The following is a 24,761-nucleotide window of genomic DNA, read 5'->3' as shown; positions in this document are numbered from 1 at the left end:
TGCTACTCTGGTTTTGAATTTCCATAGACTCTTAGGCACCACAATAGAACATTTAGTCACACTTTAGCCTGGGAAGAAGGTGACATCATATTTCTGCCATTTACTGGCACCAGCATCATAAATTGGTAGTGAATAAAAACCAAAAGGTTTCCTGCTGAGAACAATTCAATTAGGTTTTATTTTTCCACATTATATGCCTTGAACCATGCTTGAAACTCTCCCACAAGCTCTGTGTTCAACCTCATTATTCAATGCCCTGATTTGTTTTTACAATGAATTTGATGGGTAAGCATTGACTGGGCTTCCAAATATTCATTTACCGCTGGGAAGCTAGCCAATGAATTTTCAAATTTTTATGTCACAGGAAAATATCAAATTAAAACTAAGAACATTAGTTTTTAAATCGGTATGGTATGCTGTGCCAGTTCCCTTTTTATAACATACATGGTGTCATTTACACACTTTTCCACAGAAATGTGCATCCTGTATTTTGTATTGTTTTGTCCTGCATACAATTATCTGAAAGTTAACTAAAAGGAATATATGAGCCATAAAAAGCAGAAACTGGGCTGCTTGATTGTTTAGCGATTGCATTGCATGAGGTGATACTGCAGTATACAGAAGACAAAAGACACAGGTTCAATCCGTGGTTTGTGCTCATTTACCAATCTTAGCCAGGGCACCATTGAGAGTTCTATAACTGGCCCGTGTCCCTAGGGAAAGGGGAGGGGGATAAGTGCAGTGTTCCCACTCCTGATCACAGCCCAACAAACTCTGCTTGAAACTACGCACATGCGGATATCCAGCAAAACATCTGGCCCTCCATGCTTGAATAAGTTATCGACATTCACCATTTAGGTTCGCACAATATGACTGGCCTCTTGAGCAAGGCATCAGAAAGTTTATGATATCAATGGAGCCATGATTCCAGTAGGTGGAGGCAAGGAGGAGGAGAATATCGCCCTGCCCCGCGTCCCCCTCCCCCAAAATATGGGAATATCGATGCCAACTGTAATGCTTCATTGCTATCCAGGTTGAGATAGCAAGATGAGGAAGAGGTAAGGATCCAGTAAGAAAACTGATTTACGAAAAAATGATGGGTACAACAAACAAAAAAGCTGCTGATCGAGAAAGTTGCTGCAGCAAGAAAAAGAGCCCCCACATATTGTTCTGAATACTGGTCTTTGTTTCCAAGATTAAGTACATGCTTTCCATAGAATGTGGGCATTTTTTCTCCAGAAATCACAAATTGAACATTTTGCAAGTCTCCATCCTATTAGTTTCTTATGAGGGGGTGTCACTTTCAAAATGTGGTTCAAATTTGGGGGGGGGGGGGAGCGGGGATGATTGTGCGGGGATGATTGTGCGGGTTGGCAGCATTCCTGCTCCTCCTGGTCCAAATCAATCATATAAAAATAACTTTTGGTCACAGCCGCTTGCTAGGCAGCATCCACGCCGGGTAAACTTGAGCGGACATAGCACATGTAAGGGGTCTAATCCTTGCTTAGACGACTGCCTCAGGTGCCTGGTCCAATATTGGGTCGGATGTCTTCTTGGGGCGCAGGATGTTAGTCCCTGAAATTGTCTCTCGTTGTGCCTGTAAAACAGGCGCAACTAGGTTCAATTTCCTCAAAATTCTTGAAATACCACTGAAATGTTTTGGTATATGTCCCATTTACAAACACAATACTCAGCCAAATGGTTCACAATTTGTGCTACTTCTGGATGAAATTAATACTCACCTGCCCTTAGCTTTGGCCTCTGGTAAGGGAGTACAACTTCTGTGACCTTCTGCCTGGTTTCCAGTCCAACTAAACAATGTTTGCTGCCTGGAGGTACAAGGTCTATCATTAAGTTCAGTGCTGCTCACTTCTAGCCCTTTAATGAACACCCCTGTGTTTCCACGTCTTGCAGGTTCACTAAAAGTTCTTTGACATGAATTGTACCTAAAGGTATCATTGGGTGAAAAGTCAAAGCTCTGTGCTTTCCGTAATAGCTTTTTCAGGTGTTGATTCTGGGAATCTGGCGTTGAGACACATCTAGACGGTATATGAGAAGAGTCAACATTACTATCACAGTTGGCTTCTTCATCAGAGATACTGTGCAACAATCTATGAGCATCTGGTGTTGATGTATGAACAGAAGCATAAGCTCTCCCTGCTCCCACTTGATCAAAGCCTTGGAAACTGGGGGTAGAGTTTTTGCTGAGAATGGCTTCAGGTACAAAAACATCCTCGTTATTCACAGTCCCGTAACAACTGCCTGATGATTGTGGTGAGAGTTTGTCTTTCTGCCACACACCACAATAAGTTGACCTGTTGCTCAGAGAATAAATACTACTGTTTGGGCTTTCACACTGCAATCTTTGCACCATGACATCTGAATGCCTCCTCTGTCCTACATTAACACACTCATTCCTCGTACTATCAAAATCAGAAAGCCTACGGTCTAATGGTAATGACTTTCTTGTCCGCAATGCAGCTTCTAGCTTCTTTTCAAAGATAAGCTTCGTCTCTTGGCATTTGGACCAAGCAAACTTCCACTGTTTCATTCCCTTCTCATTTTTTAATTCACATGCTAATTCCTTCATTTCTTGAAACTTTGAGTCTGGAATTTCAGGATGCTGACGATTATGATTTTCCAGATATTTCACAACTGGCCCACAGCGCTCCGGTGAACTGCAGTCTTCCATGCTGATGCATGCAAGGTGCCGCATACCTTCTAGGGCCCACTCATAAGCCTGTAACAAAGACAAACCAGCTTAGCAATCAAATTGGTAAAAAAAACATTTCTCAAGATCAAGGTTCAGGTCACCGAAAAAGAGAAAGTACAAAACAGGAAAGAGCTCTAGCACAAAATATATTTTGCATGTATTTAAGGACTTCTAAAACAAGCAAAACAAATTGCTCACTATTAGCATAGTTAGTAAACTGACTGGCTATTCGAGTAAATAACCATGGTAAAAGATTATTCTATTTATTAAGTTTTTATATCACAGGCTTTAAAACAGAGATGATGAATTTTCTAGTCACAAAAATCTTGTGGAAAAGGTGCATAACTTTGATCTCATACCATCCAATAACTTAACAAATTTTTAAATCAATGTTATAAATAATTTCATACAAATCACAAAATTAGATTATCCACACATATAGCAAACCCATAAAAATACTCGTTATTTATACAATCTCTTGACTTGCTATTATGTAGTGCCAGTTATTTTCTGTGACACTGACCATCTGATTGTTACATGTTTGGCGAATGAGAATTACAATTACTAATGCTCTGCCTCAATCTTTAATTAACTTTCTAGATGGCCTAGTTTTCCTTCAAACTGTCGAATTATCCAGCTCTAATGAAGTCATATCAACTTTGGTTGTTAGGTTATCATGACACCAGGTTATAGTCCAACAGCTTTATTTGGAATCACAAGCTTTCGGAGCTTTCCTCCTTCGTCCTGAAGTATAACCTGGTGTTGTAAGACTCCTTACATTTGTCCACCCCAGTCCATCACCGGCATCTCCACATCAAGGTTATCATGAAGCCAACATACAAACCTGACTTATTTGAAAAAGACTAGTCTATATTCTTGCAACCAGGTTGCCAATTTTACATTCCATATTAGAATGGTCAATGCAACTTTATGATATTAAGATAATCCTGCAGGAAAAAAATCAAATTAATAAATGAAGAAACTGCAGAATGTCATATTCCTCAGTGTCTTAATTGTATTTAAAAACCTTTCGTTTAAACCTTCTCCTAGCCAATATTTTTCATGCTATTTTGGGCGCACCAAAGTGCCTGCACCAAATCTCCAGTGCCTGCCCAACCTGGGGGTGTGGCTCAACCCCAAGCCCTGGTCCCCTTAGCCCCCTAAGCAAGAGGAAGAATTTGTAAGAAGAAAAAAAATCCTTGTCTTCGGGGGTCTAGGCCACTCACCTTACTTGGCATGCTGACCCTAAGGGATACATTGGTCCCAGACCAGTCTAAGGAGCTGGAACTTCTGGCGTAGCAAGTCCTGCCCCGGCTGCCCCACCCCAAACTCCACCCCCACCAAGCAGTCAATGACCTTGTAACGAAAGGCAGAGGTTCTTGCCCATGAAAGGCAACCTGAAAACTCCTGGAAACAGTGGAGACCTGGCGTACCTGGATCACTGCTGTTAACCTGAGGGCTCTAGCAATCTCCTGCTGGAATTACGACTGGAGATTAGTCGAACCCCAGAGGAATTTCTGGGCCATAACTTTAAACACATTTTCAATCATAGAAGAATTTTTCTTTTTTAATACAGTACTCACTATATACTGTAAAGATCCAGATTTTTTTTTATATAGGTGTGGATAAACACACTTAAATTTATTATACTAGCAACCCACAACAAACAGTCTGTTTTCTCAGCCCAAGGTGACAATGCTTTTTTTTTCTCTCTGGCAAACAATTCTTAAAGCCTTGGTTCCTCGAGACTCAAACATGATCTCCTCTAAGGGCAGATGTGAACCAACTGTGACATACCAACTGTTTTACACTAGCTATGCAGAGTTGCCAAAATAACTCAATTGTCTACAAGCTAAATGTCATTCATCATGCCAAGAATACACAGTGCAATAGTACCGAACAAGTGTGCATAACTCAGGATCTTTTTGTCAAATGTAACACTGATGTAAGTGATATAAAAGGCTATTTACACACAAGATTAATAGTTAATAGGTCTCCAACGAACCAGCATAGTTCAAGGAACAACGAATATCATTTCTGCTATGCTTAATGCACATCACTAGCTAATCCCTGAGGTCTAAATTTTTTCCACTGTATTAACCTATTCTGGAAACTCATTAACTGTTTTATAAAAAGGAAAAAAAATTATCAACCCAACGTACTGAATATATTTTTATTATAGACACTAAAAAGATGCACTCAACAGAATTTAAGGCAATTTCATCTCAGAGTTTGAATCCAGTTTAGCCTGAAGTGATGAATGCCTCCTCTCATTGCTGGCTATAAGGTTCCCATGTGAAATGAGTTTGGGAAGTCGCAATCCAGTTCTCAAAAGACATGTGCCCACAGTACAAAACTTGCCATAATTTTGCATAAATTCATATTAATTTGACAATAACATTGTAAAGACTGCTGGTGTGGAAAGTAGGCAAAATTATGCTGGTGCAGTGAAGGGTGCTTTTTGGATTAAGCCAATTTATTGACCAGAATTAAGAGAGATTTAATTTGCACCTGACCCAGGAATGCATAATGCTGACATTAGATGCCAAAAGAAAGAAACTGTTCCATTCCTCATCATTGACATGTTCACCATGATCAGCACAAAAATTCAACAAAATCAAAATAAAAGAGTTTGAAGCAAAACACATGTAAAGAATAAGGCTGATTAATGTCTATTTCTTCTTCTTGGGTGTTAAGAACTGCCACGTGCACAAACTAATAAAGTGAAAAAACCTAATTCAGTGTTTCTTTGGGGTGAGAATCCCCCTCAAAATGTATTTATATTTTGCTGCCTTCCTCTTTCTATTGATCTCCCTGCACTATCCAAAGCTAAGCTAACCTATTCCCAGGCCAATACCATTTCTTTTTCTTCATTTTTCTTCTCCCTGTGGAAAAACTTAGCCTCTGCTAGGCAATTCCCCATGGTAATCACTGAGAATGGGAGCTCAGCATGCAAGAAACTCAGCCATGGAATAAATGGAACGCATGGAGAAATCTCTAACTGATACTACATTGATCAAAGTTATTTTAATTGAGTTGCCTGGTGTTCCAATAAACTGCCCCAGATCAATCTTACTCATATTTAAAAGCATGATTCCATAAGTTCAACTAAGCTATCTTTGGAAGATAGACAGGTACTTTCCCACAGGGAGGAAAAACTGATGTGAATTCTGCTCCTGTGGATTTTGCAGCAGATGGACCAAAAGTGGCACTGGAACTGGCAACTTTCAGTTGAGGGTTGGTGCACAGTAGAAAAGTAAAAACATTTTTTTCAGGGGAGGATAAGGAGAGAACAGTACTTTCAATTATTAAAACATGAGCTAGGAAAGATAACTGATAAAAGCCACGATCAGTAACACGGTATTTTTACATTCAATTACATAGAATCGACTGCACAGAAACGGTCTGTGCCTGTGTTTGTACTCCACACAAACCTCCTCTTACTCTAATTACCATTTTCTTGCCCCTGTATCCCTCTATTCCCTTCCCCCTCGTGTATGCATCAAGCCTCCTCTTAAATGCATCAATGTTATCTGCTTCAACCACTCCATGTGGCACCAGTTCCACATTCTCAACACTCTTTGTGTAAAGAAATTTCTCCTATTTTTTTAATTTTAGCTGTTAGTGGCTATCTTATATTTATGCCCCCTTCTCAAATCTCAAACCAACGTAAACTTCAGCTCATACTGCTGCCCTATTCCTATTCTGCACCAAGTCCTGCTTGCCCATCACCCCTGTCCTCACTGACCTACACTGATTTCCAGAACACTATCGTCTCAAATGTAAAATTCTCATCCTTCTGTTTAAATCCATCCAGGGCTTTGCCCCTCCCAATCTCTAACCTTCCCGAACCCAACGACCTCCTTACCCCTGAACTCTCCAATCATCTGATTCCAGTCTTTTATGCAACTCGCCCTCTCTCTTTTGTCCACCTTTGGCAGCCATGCCCTTCAGTTGTCTAGGCCCCAGATTGTGGAATTCCCCTTCTAAATCTTCTGCATCTCTACCTCCCTCTTCTTCTTTAACACCCTCCTTAAAACCAACCTCTTTACCAAAGCTTTTGGTCACCCATCCTGAACTTTCCTTCTTTGGCTGGTCATCAGTTTTTCTTTATACCTCTCTAGGACATTTTTCTACATTAAAGGCACTATATAAATTTGAAGGTGTGTGAAGACTGCAAAATATATAAAAGTAGGATGTGAGGTGGAGGACTCCAAACCTAAAACTAGGTTACAATATTAAATGAATAATTAATTTATAAAATTACATTTCCAAATAGGCAAATGGTACTAATTGGACAGCTCTTTCCAAGAGCCAGCATAGGCACGATGGGCCGAAAGGCCTCCTTCTGTGATGTAAGATTCTATGAAATATTTAAGGAACATTTGCACATTAATGCTATAAGTAAGCTGCTTTTGATTCCAGAAACATTTAAATACGTCCATTTGGGTGTTTATTTCAATCATCCATGATAAGAAATATACAGAAATAAAATTTACTCTGAAACACAGTGAGTATTCCTGTCTTCATTAACAACTTCCAGAACGTAAAGTAAACCCCAATTTGACTTTTCATGAATAAAAGGTAATACAGGTAATTTTTATAATAAAAATGAGCATGTGATACAGAAGCTGTAGCTTTTCAAGCTGTGACAGATGCGGGCTTTCCCTTTTAGGCATGTGTTAGCAGCTTTCTTGCACAAGCTGTAAAGAAATTGATCGCACCCTAATAATCATGTTAGGATTGCAAAGAGAAACCCGTGAATTCAGCAGCTGTGTAGAGCCAAATCCAATCCATTGAAGTGCCAAGTATGTCACAGAAGCATTTTGCAGTAAAATATTATCAAGTAAAGCTACATCTAGTAAACTCACACATAGGAAATTAGCAATATTTTCTGTTACACAAAGACTTTCTTCGTAGGTGCATGTCATCTGTTGATGAAATGATTTATTCATCATGGATGAAACACTTTTCCCCAAATTTTTAGTCAAAACCAAGTTTTAGACCCCTTTCCTTTTTCATTTAATTATAATTTCCGAGGTTATTATTTAGGCAGTCCAAATTCAGAAAATCAACCGAGCTTTTTTTTAAATGAAGGAAGTGAAAGTGAACATAGCAGAATGATAAATTTTTTATGCAGAATGAATGTTGATGCATCACTCTCATGACAAATGCCCCCTTCAACCTGTACAATAGATGGGAGAATGGTTCTAATTCACCCTCTAAAGTTTGCCAGTATTGGCCAATTGTGCCTAAAGTAGAATGATTCAACGAGTATTACATATTGCAGCTTTGTAGTTTGTTACTCTATCCTGTGGCATTTAATGGCACTATACTTCAAAAATGAAATTTACAGTATTAGAAATTATCTTAATAATCTGCATTAACCCAGAAAGCTTTAAACTGGCAGCTTGGCACATAGGTGGCACTCTTGCTTCTCATTCAGAAGGTCATGGGTTCGAGCCTCAATCCGAGACTTGAGCACATAATCTAGACTGACATTTCAGTGCAGTGTGAGGGACTGTTGCATTGTCAGAGTTGCCATCCTTCAGATGAGACATCAAACTGTGGTCCCATCTGCCTGTTCAGGTAGTTGTAAAAGATTCCATAGCACTATTTGAAGAAGAGTAGGGGAGTTTCATCTCATGTCCTGGCCAATATTTATCCCTCAACCAACACCACCAAAAAGATCAACCAGCCATTTATCATAGTGCTATTTGTGGGGCCTTGCTGTGTGTAAACTGGCTGCCACATTTTCCTACATAGCAACAGTGACTGCAAGTCAAAGGTAACCTATTGGCTGTGAAGAACTTTGAGATGTCATGAAAACATGGAAGGGGTCATGTAAATGCAAGTCTTTCTTGATCCTTTACACTTCCAAGATTTCATTGTATTGTATTTTCACAAATAGAAGCTCGAGGATATAGTAACATACTATGAAAATATCTTAATTTTGAAAATTAAGTAATATTGAGAGCAATCATATTAGACTCATTTCACTTTTGTGAACTGGTGATCGCACTTACTATGTATCAATCCATCATGCTCACTTTTTCTGAAATATGTTTATCACTTCCAATTTCAAGGGAAATGGGATTAAAAAAATTTCACTGTTTAAAATACTGTTGTATAATTCACTTTACTATGCAATTTTTTTGTGTAACCTTGCTATAAATAGCATTGGCAGTTCAGTAAAAAGATCCTGCACAAGGATAAAATACAAGTTTTTCTATTAATAAAATATTTAACTATTTATTCATTTGGACATAAATCAAAGTTAATGAGCCTGATGTGAAGTAACAGCTATCAAATTGTAATTCACGTGATGAATGCAATTGCAGAAAACCAGAGCTGAAATGACGACATTTTAAGGTAAGTGCTAATTAAAGGATGTGAGCTTGAATCTCAGTTCCTCAGAAATTAAAATAATCCTGAAACTGAATAATCTGGAATAAATCACTGCAGTATGCAAATTAAAGGCAGCTGGAGCAGTGCAGCACATTAGTTACTATAATATGGAGGGACACAGGTTCTCCCCTGAAACTCTTCACAAGCCAAGTTCCTGATACTTGCCTGTTCACCTGGTTGAATTAGGAAATGGAGGCAAGACAAATCCCTCCCCCATCACTTTTTAAATAGGAACACAAGCAGAGGTCTGCTTGGTTGCTCTGCCTGGCAGATGGCATGGCATGGCGAGGGAACCTAACAAGATGGGAGAAAATTATTGGAAAAAAAAACTAAGGCAAAAGACCTCAAAGTACAATTATTTAAATAGTCTGTGAATCACTGACTCTTTTGCTTTATGAGCAGCACTCCAGGAGTTACAGTAATAAGCAATGCAATGAAAGAAAAAATATGACATTACATAAACAAAAAAAGGGGATTCTTCCAAATAAAATATTTATTATTTATGAAGATAATTTCTGTTCCATACAAGTATTGGGAGGGTTAAAAATAATGATGAATTTGTCTACACCAAAGGTTGAAATGACAGATGGAGAAAGACCTGCATTGAATGACTTTAAAAGGGTGGTGACCCAGCAGTGCTCTGAGCTCATGGCTCAGCCAGACAGCATGATTAGTGACATTTTAATTCTTAGAATGGAATTGGGCATGACAAAGAAAATAAAGGGTGACTTTTTTCCCTCTCTCTAATTCCATTTTAGCCCTAGCCACACTTATTATCATAATAAAATGGGTCTCTGGCATCATCAAATTCTTTTGGAACAAAGATCCCAGCTCCCAGGCTATATACATACATAACATGCTAAACCTGCTCAGCCTCAACCTGAGATTGTGTCAAATCTGTGGGGAATTTATAAGATGGATATTTAACTCAGGTCATGGCAAATATCTCATTGGTTTTATTCACAATGAGCATTTTATGGGTGTAGATGGTTTTGTAAAAATTCCACTTTGTTCTTTCTGGTTCAAAATAATGGTCAGAAATGCAGTTTACAAGAGCTTAATTCACAGGAAAATCATAGACTGCCATATACAATAGCTTCCGATGTCAAGAATAACTCAGTCAACATTCGGAGACCATGAAAGGTGAGGCATATAACAACACTGTGCAAAACATACATTAATTAGAGTAGAGAATATGCATACATAAAATACAAAAACTAAGTTATTAATGTAAAGCATTTTGAATTAGAAACCCCAATAGTACGTCAAACTATCTAAGTTATTCACCTATTTTCTTTGCAATTTTTAGCATTGCGCTGTTCCTAAATCAGTTTTAAATTCTTGGTCTCCCTCATTTTTCAAATGACCAACTGCTGAGATGCTCAACTAGCCTAAGCAGGGGCCCCGCAGACAAGCATTCATTCACAGGACAATACACTGCAGTCTGAATTTGAGGTCTGTTTGAGGTTCTTAGCACTAAGAAGTAGCAGACAAACAATATCTACTGCCTATTCTTATCAGTGCTGCAATTGGTCAGGAAGAAAACTTCCCGTTCATTGTCAAACGTAATTTATAAAGAAAACAGAGTTTTATGTTACATCTTTGAACTCAAAAGAATCACTACGAAGCCCTTTTACTTCAAAAACTGTGGTAGCATTTTTGAAATATACAGACTATGTACATTACTAATCTAGTGCTGATATTTTACTTATAGACTATTTATAAAATATACAAAAAAATTGTACACTTTAAAAACAAGAAAACTATATACACTGAAGTTAATTTTCTACAGTCAACAATGGAGCACTTTGGAATATGCACTGTACAATGGTGATCAATTGTATTACAAAACACTAACAGTAAACATGATAGTAATCCTAAAAATTGTTCAATCATGTTTCCAACTAAAAAATTCAGAACACAAGATCTAGAATAACCCAATCTGCTGCATGAAGCAATTACCTACAGTCAGTAGCTGGCTATATCATAATGCATCTGTTGCCAACAAGTTTCAGGAAAACACAAATGGGCTCCTACCTGCACAGGTCTACAAACTGCTTCCAGATCTGGTTTCTGTAAGACTGCTTCTGCTGTATTGTGTGCTATCATCCTAACCTCAAACACACTGAGTCGGTGGCGCCCTGCAAATGTGCTAACTTACTCTCTACGAACCCTGCAGTATTCACAGGCAAATGCTAGGCTAAATACCAGATGGGCTTCCCTCAGTAACTAAATGAAAAGGGATAGTGGAGGGGGAGGAAGGGCTTTTTATCCCCACACTACAAAATTACTGAACTGTGCAGCAGGAAATAAAAACGTGGCACTGGAATTTCAATTGGATGCAGCTCAGTGAAGTCACTGAATTTCCACATTTAACTCATTTTAAAAAAATAATCAATGTGACATTCAGTTTGAGAGCCTCAAAGATCAGTGTTCTGCAATATACCACTAGTACCAGCCGGCAATCTTGTTCTGGCAGATAGATATATATATATTAATTATTAGAAGATTTTGGTGTTAATCTGGTTTGCCAAGATCTGAACATCAAGCAACTAACATAATAATTCATTTGGTGCTTTGTTGATACTTTGCAAAGTTTGAGGGCAGTATATAAATGTATAGAAAGCCCCATTACTTTTAGAACAATAATATTTCGTAATGCATATATTTCAGTAAAATCCCTTCTCGAAACTCATCCTTAACTAGAAGATATACCAGAACATTAAATCACATGATTTAAGCTTGATTCCTTTGTTATTATTACCTGAGCCTATTGCCTGTCACTAGCAGTGGTGAATGAGTACATAAAAAAAGGGATAGATTTAGAAAAATAACACCCCCCGGATATCATTGATCCGCACATTTCAGTCATCGAGTGCCACCTGCTATTCCGGGTCTTGTATTTATGAAACTGTAGCTGTACTGATTAGTTAATCAATAGTCAACGGTCCAACTTAATTGTCAGTTACTTGTTCAGGGTGACACAAATTTAACAGAGATGTGTTGGGTTAGCATGACCCCTGGCCTAGTATGCAAATGCACAGCCCTAAGATTCTAAGATGATGTACAAAGTTAGTGGGGCTGACTTTCCTCTCCTAGCACTATCCAGGAACAACATGGGAGCAAGTGCTCCTGAAGTGACCGATCTCAGCACCCGAACTTACTGCCTTGTGAAAATATTGCACACGAGGTACGCTAATGGCGACGCTTAGGAAAAGAACAGGAAGTCTGGTGCTTTCTGTCATTTCAATCCATGGACTGAATGAGTTATAACATAAAATTATCCTCCAGCTTCCTTTTTCCAAGTTTTCTTGTTCCAGTTGAACAATCTACCACTGCTGGTGTTTCCTTACCAACATTATTGGTATTAGACAGGAACTTTCAGAAGTTGATTGGGAGAGTCTGTTGGCAGGCAAAGGGAGGCTTTCAAAAGTGTGTTAACCAGGGTTCAGGGTAAGCACATTCCTTATAAAGTGAAGGGCAAGGCTGGTAGAAGTAGGGAACCTTGGATGACTCGGGAGATTGAGGCCCTAGTCAAAAGGAAGAAGGAGGCATATGACATGCATAGACAGCTGGGATCAAGTGGATCCCTTGAAGAGTATAGAGACTGCCGGTTAAGAGAGAAATCAGGAGGGCAAAAAGGGGACATGAGATTGCTTTGGCAGATAAGGCAAAGGAGAATCCAAAGAGCTTCTACAAATACATAAAGGGCAAAAGAGTAACTAGGGAGAGAGTAGGGCCTCTGAAGGATCAACAAGGTCATCTATGTGCGGAACCACAAGAGATGGGTGAGATCCTAAATGAATATTTCACATCGGTATTTACGGTTGAGAAAGGCATGGATGTTAGGGAACTTGGGGAAATAAATAGTGATGTCTTGAGGAGTGTACATATTACAGAGAGGGAGGTGCTGGACATCTTAACGCGCATCAAGGTAGATAAATCTCCGGGACCTGATGAAATGTATCCCAGGACGTTATGGGAGGTTGGGGAGGAAATTGCGGGTCCCCTAGCAGAGATATTTGAATCATCAACAGCTACAGGTGAGGTGCCTGAAGATTGGAGGGTAGCAAACGTTGTGCCTTTGTTTAAGAAGGGCGGCAGGGAAAAGCCTGGGAACTACAGACCGGTGAGCCTGACATCTGTAGTGGGTAAGTTGTTAGAGGGTATTCTGAGAGACAGGATCTACAAGCATTTGGAGAGGCAGGGACTGATTAGGAACAGTCAGCATGGTTTTGTGAGTGGAAAATCATGTCTCACAAATTTGATTGAGTTTTTTGAAGGGGTAACCAAGAAGATAGATGAGGGCTGTGCAGTAGACGTGGTCTACATGGACTTTCGCAAAGCCTTTGACAAGGTACCGCATGGTAGGTTGTTACATAAGGTTAAATCTCACGGGATCCAAGGTGAGGTAGCCAATTGGATACAAAACTGGATTGACGACAGAAGACAGAGGGTGGTTGTAGAGGGTTGTTTTTCAAACTGGAGGCCTGTGACCAGCGGTGTGCCTCAGGGATCGTTGCTGGGTCCGCTGTTATTTGTTATTTATATTAATGATTTGGATGAGAATTTAGGAGGCATGGTTAGTAAGTTTGCAGATGACACCAAGATTGGTGGCATTGTGGACAGTGAAGAAGGTTATCTAGGATTGCAACGGGATCTTGATAAATTGGGCCAGTGGGCCGATGAATGGCAGATGGAGTTTAATTTAGATAAATGTGAGGTGATGCATTTTGGTAGATCGAGTCGGGCCAGGATCTACTCCGTTAATGGTAGGGCGTTGGGGAGAGTTATAGAACAAAGAGATCTAGGAGTACAGGTTCATAGCTCCTTGAAAGTGGAGTCACAGGTGGATAGGGTGGTGAAGAAGGCATTCGGCATGCTTGGTTTCATTGGTCAGAACATTGAATACAGGAGTTGGGATGTCTTGTTGAAGTTGTACAAGACATTAGTAAGGCCACACTTGGAATACTGTGTACAGTTCTGGTCACCCTATTATAGAAAGGATATTATTAAACTAGAAGGAGTGCAGAAAAGATTTACTAGGATGCTACCGGGACTTGATGGTTTGACTTATAGGGAGAGGTTGGATAGACTGGGACTTTTTTCCCTGGAGAGTAGGAGTTTAAGGGGTGATCTTATAGAAGTCTATAAAATAATGAGGGGCATAGATAAGGTAGATGGTCAAAATCTTTTCCCAAAAGTAGGGGAGTCTATAACGAGGGGGCATAGATTTAAGGTGAGAGGGGAGAGATACAAAAGGGTCCAGAGGGGCAATTTTTTCACTCAAAGGGTGGTGAGTGTTTGGAACGAGCTGCCAGAGGCAGTAGTAGAGGCGGGTACAATTTTGTCTTTTAAAAAGCATTTGGACAGTTACATGGGTAAGATGGGTATAGAAGGATATGGGCCAAGTGCAGGCAATTGGGACTAGCTTAGTGGTATAAACTGGGCGACATGGACATGTTGGGCCGAAGGGCCTGTTTCCATGTTGTAAACTTCTATGATTCTATTCTATGATTAAACACTGCAGTTTTGTGTCATGCAACGGGAAAAGAGTTTTTAAAAAAAGTTTGTGGGTTTTAGGATGTATGGAACAGTGAATTTTAAGTAAGTTGTAGATGCATTTTGGAGAGTCTTGAAATCCATTTGAGCCGGCCAGAAGCGGCAATTTGCATTTCTGTGGTCCACATGTTTATTTAAGTCTTCCGCCCTCTGAATGTGTGCTCGCTGCTGTGCCATGGCTGGGATGGCAGCAACACCCCAAACAGGAGCATGGGTGCCTCTGCAGTGAGCCGTAAAAGGGCATCATCATGATACCAAGCAGTAGGTGGAAGATTAGAAAAAACAAGGGGCTCGAATTTAGCAGGCCTGCGGGTTCCCAGCGGGTGGTCCTCCGGGAGCGTGGAAAACGCGGTTGGCTAATCGTGTGCGTCCCCCACGCGATCGCGGGATAATTGGACCCATTAAGCCCAGCTTCCGCGTTCTGCGCTCCCCAGCTGCGTGCCGGCCGGCTGCGCATGCGCAGTACCGTCGACGCGATGTAGGAGCTCCAGTTAAAGGGGCAGTCTCCCAAAGCCCCTCCTGCTACAAGCAAGCGGTTTGAGATGATGGCTCAACAAAGGGGAAAGGCTGCGCCCCGTTTTTCAGATCTGGCACTGCAGCTGATGCTGGAGGGCGTGAGGAGGAGGAGGGAAACACTCTTCCCAGAAGATGGGCGCAAGTTCCCTGCCGCCGCAACCAGGAAGGCATGGGCAGAGGTGGCGGCGGAGGTGAGCAGCAGGGGCAACACCCCAAGGACTTGGGAGCAGTGCCGCAAGCGCTTCAATGACCTGACTAGGTCTGGCAAGGTGAGTACACCAACGCACCCTCCCACATCCCGTCCCCACCATCACGCCAAGCAGATCACAACCCCCTCCTGCACAGCCACCACTGCGCTCCATCAGCAATCCTCACAGCCACTCATTCACCATCCTCGCCGTGCACGCAAGTACCCACCGTCCCTGACCCCACCCGAACACTACCACACACCCCAATCCCCATGCAATGGGATGGGCACGTGGCCCACACTTCCTCCCATCCGTTCCACGCCACGCTCAACCCAACCACACCGATGCTCGATGCGTCTCACGATGCAAGACGCACCCACTCACACATCTGTGTTTTGCCTTCACAGGAGAAGAGAAGCAAGAACAATAGGGAAAGGGCACGCACTGGAGGTGGGCAGCCGCAAGTGGTGGAGCTCACCGACGCAGAGGTGGAGGCGCTCGACCTCGCCCGCACGCGACATTGCCTGTCGGTGGCCGATGGCGAGTGTGTCGCTGCCGAAACGGCCGGTAAGGGAAAGCTGACACTCAACACCCATGATCGCGAGTTACCGTCTCATCACCTGCCATCAGGCGCACTGTCAAGTTGGTCCACATGCCTCAAAGTGCCCTCTGTTCTCTTGCAGGTCCGTCTTTGGGTCAAGCGAGCGTGGAGGGCGATTCCTCAGAGGACATGGCGGTCTCTGAGGGTGCATCGTCACATCAGAGCCAACCATCCACCAGCGCAGAGACACGCACCTCAGTGGGTCCCCCTCGCCAACTAGTTGGGGTAGCACTTGGTGAGTCACTGCGCACGAGTGAGCATGAGCAGACCCTGGTGGCAGGGGCAGCCGCGGAGGGAGCACTCATCTCCAGGCTCTGCTCAGCCGGACCCAGATGCTGAACCCAGGGGGCCACCAGTGAAAAGGAGAGTCGTCGAGGGCCACCAGCTAATTGCTGAGGTACTGGCAGAGGTGCCGCGCGCATTGTCCACAATAGCGCAGGCGATGGAGGAGTCCAACTCCTGCATGTGGGCATTGGTGGCGCAGGCACAGGAGGGTACCGGCGACACAGTGTCGCGGGTAGGTGCGGGACTGTCTGCGGTGGAGGACAGGCTGGCCTCCCTCGAGCGTCACGCACAGCTCCACTTCGAGTCCATGCAGGCCCTGACAACGTCTGTACGGATTCAGGGTGAGCAACATTCCGACGCCACCAACAGGCTGAGGGATACACTAGGGGTGGCCTTGCAAGGCCTCACACATGCCATCCAAACTGCCGTCCAGCAGGGTGGAAGGGGTGATGTGGGCCGAGGCCAAGAGAGGGATGATGGTGACCGGGGACATGGAAGCGGGGACGCCTCTCAAGGCGTCCCCACGTCCCACCCGTCGCCCACCTCTCAACCAGTACCCGCAATGGTGCCTCCTCTCCAGGTGGCCGAGTCTGCCCCTGCCCCGGCGCAGGAGGAGCAGTCTGTGGAGGTGCCGTCACGGGCACCGAAACCCAGGGGCCGTCCGCCAAAAGCATCTACCCGGTCAAGGCAAGAAGACGAGCAACCTGCCACTACCTCTGCTGGAGCCACAGGGGTAGCACCACGTAGGGGTTCCCGGAGAAGAATTGCAAAGGCCTTATAATCACAAAGGGAATACACCAGGGTGTTTATTATTTTGTACTTTGTTTCTTATATAATGTCACATTCCAGATATTAAATAGTCTATTCTCACCACTCCTGCCACCTCTCGTCCATTCTTCCGCGGCTTGTGCAATAGTTGCGTTCCGTGGAGGCCATCATGACGGCGAACACCTGCTGCCACCCATTGGGCACACTGCTGTGGGTGCAGGATTACTGGCAGCACTCTTCAGTGGAGGGGGCTGGTATGGCCGCTCGCATGTGCAGGTGAGGAGATGCGAGCGCCTCGCAGTGTCTGACTCTAGGAGAACCGTTGACGTATGAGTGCCTCCCTGGCCCGGCGACCATCCCGGTGAGTCGCGGCTCGGCGCATGGGTCGTCCAACATCCTCTGGCGCGTCCTCCTCCTCCGCCTCCGCCTCCTCCTCCTCCTCGCCCTCGCCTTCCTCAATGTGGGTGGCAGGTGTGGATGGGGCCTCCTCCAGCGGCACCCCTCTCTGTTGGGCCATGTTGTGCAGGGCACAGCAGACAACTATGATTCGTCCCACTCTGAATGGTGTGTATTGGAGCGCTCCCCCAGAACGATCAAGGCACCTGAAGCGCATCTTGAGAAGCCCTATGGTCTGCTCAATTGTAGACCTGGTAGCAGTGTGGCTGTCATTGTACCGACGCTCCGGCTCGGTGATGGGGTTCCTCAGAGGTGTCATGAGCCACGTATGGAGGGGATACCCCTTGTCGCCGAGGAGCCAGCCGTTGCCGGCATTGGGTGCCTGCAGGATGGGCGGGACGGCGGACTCCCTGAGGACGAAGGCATCGTGGCAGCTGCCGGGGTATCTGGCGCACACGTGTAGGAATCTCTGGCGGTGGTCACAGATGAGCTGGGCGTTCATGGAGTGATACCCCTTCCTGTTGATTAGCAGCCCTGGCTCATGCGGAGGTGCCCGTATTGCGATGTGGGTGCAGTCGATTACACCCTGCACCCGTGGGAAGCCGGCCATGGCATGGAATCCAACCGCCCTCTCCATCTGGCTGCGCTCGTCCATGGCGAAGTTGATGTAGTGGGAGGCCCTGCGGAACAACCCATCGGTGACCTGCCTTATGCACTTGTGTGCAGAGGACTGACAGACCCCGGTGATGTCCCCGGTGGCACCCTGGAAGGAACCGGATGCGAAGAGGTTGAGGGCAGTGGTGACTTTGACGGCGACAGGTAAGAAGATGCTGCTTGGTCCATCAGGGAGCAGCTCGTCGTTAAGGAGGCTGCAGATGTCGGCGACTACCTGGCGATTGACTCTGAGCCGACGTATGCACTGCTCCTCGGAGAGGTCCATGAAGCTGAGCCTCGCTCTGTACACCCTGTGCGGAGGGTAGTGCCTCCTGCGACGCATCTCTCTCTGCGGTTGCCCTCCCTCCTGCTGTGCAGGTGGGTGTGCCGCAGCACCGTGTTGGGGGGCCCCACCTCTCCGAGGCGGACGGCGTGGACTGCGAGGCTGCTGGGGCTGGTCATCCTGTTCGTCCTCCGACGATGTCAACGCACCACCCATCTGGCAGGTGTTGGTGTGAGGGGTTGTGCAGGGTAGGTGGGTGGGTCCTCGGACTGGGGCTGCGGTTTCGTGTCGGTCTGTCCTCTGGCTTGGCGGGGGTTGGTGGAGGGCAGGGGTTGCCCTATGTGACGCGGTGGCCTCCTGCGTGGGTGAGGGCTCTCCCCCGTGGAGCGCACCTTGGCACCTGCCACAGGCTGCTGGCTGCAACACGCCTGGTTTGAAAGGTACTGTTTCCCCCAGTGTGGGAAACTGACTGCGTTGAACCTAAAATCCCACACTTCCTCTTTTGACAGCTGCTTCAGCTCATTAACTGACCACAACGAGCAAGTTAAGTACTCTCAAGTGGAACCCCGCTGGCTTTAATTGCCTGCGGGATTCCCACCAGCGGGGCTTGCGCGCGCAGCCCCGCACGTCAGCGCGGTACCCGGAAGTGGCTGGGATTTCGTCGCGATCCGGTCACGTGACCGGAGATCGGGATTTTCGGGGCCCCCCCGCTGGAAACCCGCAGGTAACCCGACCCTAAAATCGAGCCCAAGATGTGGGTGAAGAATGATGGTGCGGGAACAAGAGCAGGGTGCAGATTTGATGGTGAGGCTTTCCTTTTTGTTCAAGGTTACATGGATAAGTTGTACAGCCGGGGGAGGGAAACAATTAGTAGCTTAGGAGAGGGCTAGATGAGTTTCTTCAACAGCTGTCAAGGACACTTGTGCTTATTTCCCCTTGTCTGCTTCCAAATAAGCCACATGGCAAAAAGGCAGGTTGGCACTGTACTGAACACAGCCTCCATCACCAAGTGTGATAGAATAACAGCAGTCTGCCAGTAATCCCAAAACAGCAAAATCATTTGTCATTCAAGCAGACAAAAATAAAGACCAATCCTGCCATACCACCCTTCCCCTTGAGATAGGGGGAGATTTTCAGGCCACCTGCCAGGTGGAAACGGGGTTGTGGCACCCTGAAAATGGTGGGTGTCCCATTCCCACTGATGGTGTGATCAAGGGACTACTGCTGGTATCTGGAGGATCCGCCTGAGTCAGATGGTTGGCTCTTTTAATATGCAAACTGGAGTCCTATGATGTGCATTGGCCCGATTGCCATTTTAGGGCTCAGCTAGGTGGAGCGTGCTCCATGTGAGGCCAGAAAGAGCAAGAGTGCAAAACAACGAGGACTGCTGCTGCACGTGGCCCTACCTTTCTCTTGGCTCAGAGGCTGGCTGCGCTGCTCAATATTGCTGCAGCCCAGGGCCGACGAGTTGCCCATGGGTGCTTGTTTCTCGCCCACAGCCCTATGTTAATGAGCATCAGCCCTCAAATTCAACTGGGCCTCCCACCGGCATTATAGGGCAGCCGGCCGAAAACTGCACAGTGAGAATATTTACCTAGTAATACCTAAACAGCAGCTCAGGAATCAATAGTGCCAGGTTTTTATGTGGGGCGTTTACTCTTGATCTGCACCTAGTGCTTACTAAAGAAAATTTGGGTGCAAAGCCCTCTGACGTTCACTTGTATGTGATTTACACTATTGCAAACACCACTTCAGGTGCAAACACCAGAAAAGTCACAGTGAAAGTTCAGGTGCTTGCGATTCCGGGGCAGAATGGGAGCAAAGGACTGGCACCCCATTTTCCCCTGCATTGCACCCATTTTTTCTGACACTATTTGGGAGCATGACAGAGAAAATTCAGGCCTGGTAAGTCCATTCAATATGAGACCTGGAGTTTTCAGAAAACTTCAAAACATAACATGTTCCCTGCATGTGAGAGTTCTATGTGAAATTATCATTAGTTTTAGATTTTCACACGCAAACACATCTCTTCCAGACCATCAAATTAAAGAAAGTCATTCAGCCTGTCTTGCTCCGCCTTCAAAGGAAATCTACGGTCCACCCTCACAGTAACTAAAAGTTACTTGATCAGCTTTGAGCTAGCTTCAGGTTAGACCCTCACGAAGATTCACGTTATCAACCTATTATTTGACTAATGGTTATTTACTCAGAATCAATTACACATAGATCATCATATATGTGGAACTGATAATTTCAATGACCTTTAGTAGCCTGATGGTAGACAACACAACTTACAGCTGTGGGTTTGAATTCTGACTATGGTCAAAGCCACTAACCAGCTAACCATATAACGCAACAGAGTAGATTTGCTGCTTGGGCGTTAAGCATCGCCTGGGCAGAGCGCAGAAAGAAAATCTGGCAGGGAGGTTTGCACGCCAATAACAGAAACGAATTGAAGGAAAATTCGGTGGGTTCTGTTAGGGGAATGTGAACCTCTCCACCAGACTTTCCTCTTTGTGCTCCTCCCAGGCAATGCTCAATACCCAGGTGGCAAAGACAAAAATCTACCCCAAGTATAATCATTCCATCATGGTCAAATTATTTTTTTTGGGTGGGGTGGAAGAGAGGAAAGGAAACTTATTACAGCTTTCACCTTAACTTCGAAAGTAGAACAGTAAAAAAAAACATGCAAAGGGAATATAGAATTACTTTATATTAAAAAAGGGGGAAAAAACATCAGCTTTATGTTTATAAACCATTTTAGTCAGACAGGTCACCATCGTCTTAACACACAGGGCCTAACAAAAGCAATTCTGAGCTTTTACAGCTAAAATTGAGTAAGATCAATATAGCACAGAACAGAGCAAATTTTTTAAAAACTTACTTCATCACGCTGCTGAACTTGAGCTTTCCAATTCATTGCTTTCAATGATATTTGTTCTTCTGGTTTTTTTTGAGAGCCAGCGTTTTGTAACGAATATAACAAGCACCACAGACTTGCTTTCAACTCACATGTGGCCTTTTAGCTCTCATTCTTGCTCCCCCTCCCAACTTTTTTCCCTTGCCAATTTCCTCCCCTCCTGTACACATTGACTCCTTCATGGGGCATGGTTCCATCAATGCTGGGTGTCTTCTGGTTCCTCGCTGATGTGGTGATTATTCATGCGTGAGCCTTGACCTTGCCTGTTGGCACATTGTTTGATCAGGAGGGGTGGATATTGCAGTCGAGCCTGATACCGTCCTCACTGATATTCACACACAGGGGTTGATCACAGGACATTGCAGCGGTTTCAAATGGCTACTTTGCATCAGTTTTTACTCCTGCAGACTCTTCTCAGTTACCATTAATGCAATATGTAGTTAACACTAAAGTTGTAAATGTTAGAGTAGATGCAGATCTAATCTTGGAGAGAATAAGGGTTTTCAAATCAGATCGAGCTGCCATTCCAGACAATATTTAGCCAAGGTTGCATAAAGAAATGGGAGCTGTGCTTAAATTAGCCCCTTGCTCATATATTCAACAGCTTGCTGGGATTGCTCTTGATGACTGGAGGACATATTGTACCAAAATTCAAAAAGGGCAACAAGTCAGAACCAGGAAATTATAGGTCCATTAGCTTGATGTCAGTTGTTGGAAAGTTGTTGGAAGGAATCATAAGAGATACTCTGTACGACCACCTTGGCACAGAAGGGGTTATTAGAGACACGTAACAAGGCTTCTGGAAAAGGTCAAGTCTTACTAAGCTGGTTAACTTTTTCAAGGTGGTTACTAGGTTGATGAATGAAAGTAGCCCTGTGAACATTATATATTTGGACTTTCAAAAAACTTTTGACAAAGTGCCTCACAACAGGTTACTACATAAGATAAGAGTCCTGTGGGATTGTAGAGCATATCCTCGGTTGGATAGGGAATTAGCTGCGTCGACAGAAGGTTGTCATTAATGATAGCGGCTCCACAGGGAGACCAGTTACAACTGCAGTCCTACAGAGATCGGTGTTACGGTCAATACTCTTCACGATTTATATCAATTATCTGGATGAAAGCGTTGGGGGTATTGTGCGCAAGTTCATGGATGACATGAAGATCTGTGGTGGTGTCAGAACCCATGAGTAAAAAAAAGTTTACAATCTGATCTAGATGTGATAGGGAATGTGACCGCATCTGGTGATAAATGTAGTGTAATGCAAGTTGGGTAGGGCTAATGCCAAGCATGCGTATGCCATGCTGGGCTCTGAACTAAAGTCTGTTGAGAGGGAAAGAGACCTGGGTATTATAGCTCATGAGTCTCTAAAGTTCCACGACCAGTGGCGAGCGGCTATCACAAACCAATTAGAATATTAGGATGTATAACTGGGACAATTAGAGTATTAGGATGTATAGTTAAAACAAAGAGCAACAAACTTGCTTAATCACATCTCTTTAGTGTATGCTGCAAAAGAGGTGGGTAGAAACACCTCTGCTCATTGAGGTGCAGTGGAGGTGATTGATACAATTTTCTACTTTGGGCACCCAGGAAGCATCAGCTCTTCCAACTCAGCCACTTGAAGAACAAAGCTCTCTTTACACTCCAACAGTGTGCCTTTACCCTACCCTCACAAGAGCACTAGATTTTCCATTTCTCACTGCACCCATCTTTGTGTCTTTGCTGGCAACATTGCCAATTTAGTGCTGAAATATGGGCAGTTTTATTTCGAGTCCATACCCACTAGGAACTGGTTTGAGACTGGCCAAACTCATTCTACTTAGGGACCGTTACAGTCAACAAAGAGTTGCTCCCACGAATGCCTGAACTGCATTCCAGAGAAAAGGATCGTCTTCTAAAGCATCATAATACTCAGCTTTTCAATGCTTTATTAAATATACAGTCAACTCAATTTTAGACCATTGGGGAGAATTGGCTACACTTACGCACTGCAATGGGCAAAACTGTTTCTATTCCAACATCTCTTTGTAATTCAATCATGTTTAAGATCAATGTAAATTAACAATTATCTAGCAGGGCAAAGCACTCATGAATTGGCATTCTATTGCTAGACTCTCAGACACAACGTGTAATTATTACAGCAAACCAGGCCACTGGTTCACAATTGGCAAACTTTTTCCCCTTTAAATTAAAGTAATGCCAAGTCATTCTGAATTTTTCTGATAAGAACTCTCGACGACTAATAATTTAAGATCTCATAAGTCAAAAATATTTAACCTAACATTCCTTTTTGAAACAGAGTTATGTAAAGACAAAAAGCACAAAAGTAATTTACCATTGTGTTACTCAAATTGGTTGCTAGGCACATTTTAGAGACATAACTTAGCAACAGGTCACATGCTGAATTGAATTATCCTGTGCCCTTTAACTGAGAAGTTAGCAGCAGGTTTTTTTCTAGGTACAATGTTACGTTCTGAAGCACAGACAAATGTTAAATAATTTTCTAAATAACACTGCAATTGTAACACATGAACAATGATTATTGTTGAAATATGTACTAAGAGACTTGCAAATTGTTCCAGGTATTTGAGCAGAAACAAGCTTCTGTTACTTAGGCTGCAAAGATGTTTACAAATCACAGTTTGTTCAGTTTGGCAGAGTAAACAATGAGTTTACAATAAATTATTGGTCACAGTGAGGAATGCCAGTCAGAACTCTCTCTTCCTTTTCCTTCTCCCCCCCCTCCCCCTCCTCCTCCTCCTCCTCTCCCCCCCCCCCCCCCCCACCCCACACGAACAGCAAAGTTCTGTTTAGGTTCTCTATTTGTGGGAATAAATCAGGACTATTTGCATTTTATTGTCCAACTCAAGATGCTTTTTAAAAACTATTAATATTGACAATATCCTTTCAGTCAAGTATTTTCACGGAAGCCCCATTTAAAAAAATATATTAACACATAAAAGTAGCACTGTTAGAAAATCTTGCTCTATACCATACATACAGGAGAGTAAATCTATAACGTAATAAGCATTCTGAATGCAGTTGACAGCTTCAGTGCTAAACTATTTCCTCAAGTTGCACAAATGATCGATAGTGTGCTCGAATGCCAAGGTTGAAGGTTTTGGTCATTACTGTATACTCAAGGTGACCTCTGTAAAATCAGTTGTAATTACTAACTATAACTCAAAATCTGTACACAATAACATAAATTGCTTACAATATTATTACACCCAAAAACTAAACAAATAGCTTTTAAATAGTAGAAGAACTCTCTTCTACCTAATTCAGTTAAGCTATAACATTACTTTGCAAAATCAGAAAATAATGATGTTTTATTTTATTGCCTGCTGTCACAATTTATGAGAAAATAATTAAAGCAGAAGGCATTCACCAGGAACCTACTGAATAGAATTAGTCTAAAAGGTAAGTGTGACTGAATTATGTCAAGTCCAATTGTTGGATA

At 43.5% G+C, this 24,761-nt stretch overlaps 1 protein-coding gene across 3 annotated transcripts in view; it reads right to left on the bottom strand.

Annotated features, from left to right (window-relative positions):
* plekhg4 (pleckstrin homology domain containing, family G (with RhoGef domain) member 4) overlaps positions 1 to 24,761 on the bottom strand; it is a 211,178-nt gene that overhangs the window by 39,260 nt on the left and 147,157 nt on the right. For all 3 annotated transcript variants that reach the window (XM_067997802.1, XM_067997803.1, XM_067997804.1), the window contains exon 14: positions 1,743 to 2,740. In XM_067997802.1, the coding sequence (XP_067853903.1) occupies positions 1,743 to 2,740 (998 nt within the window). The remainder of the gene's footprint in view (positions 1 to 1,742; positions 2,741 to 24,761) is intronic.

Source organism: Heptranchias perlo, chromosome 16 (assembly GCF_035084215.1).
Source record: "Heptranchias perlo isolate sHepPer1 chromosome 16, sHepPer1.hap1, whole genome shotgun sequence".
Lineage (NCBI taxonomy): Eukaryota > Metazoa > Chordata > Chondrichthyes > Hexanchiformes > Hexanchidae > Heptranchias > Heptranchias perlo.
Note: the sequence above shows the minus strand (reverse complement) of the source record. Positions and strands in the feature narration are given on the sequence as shown.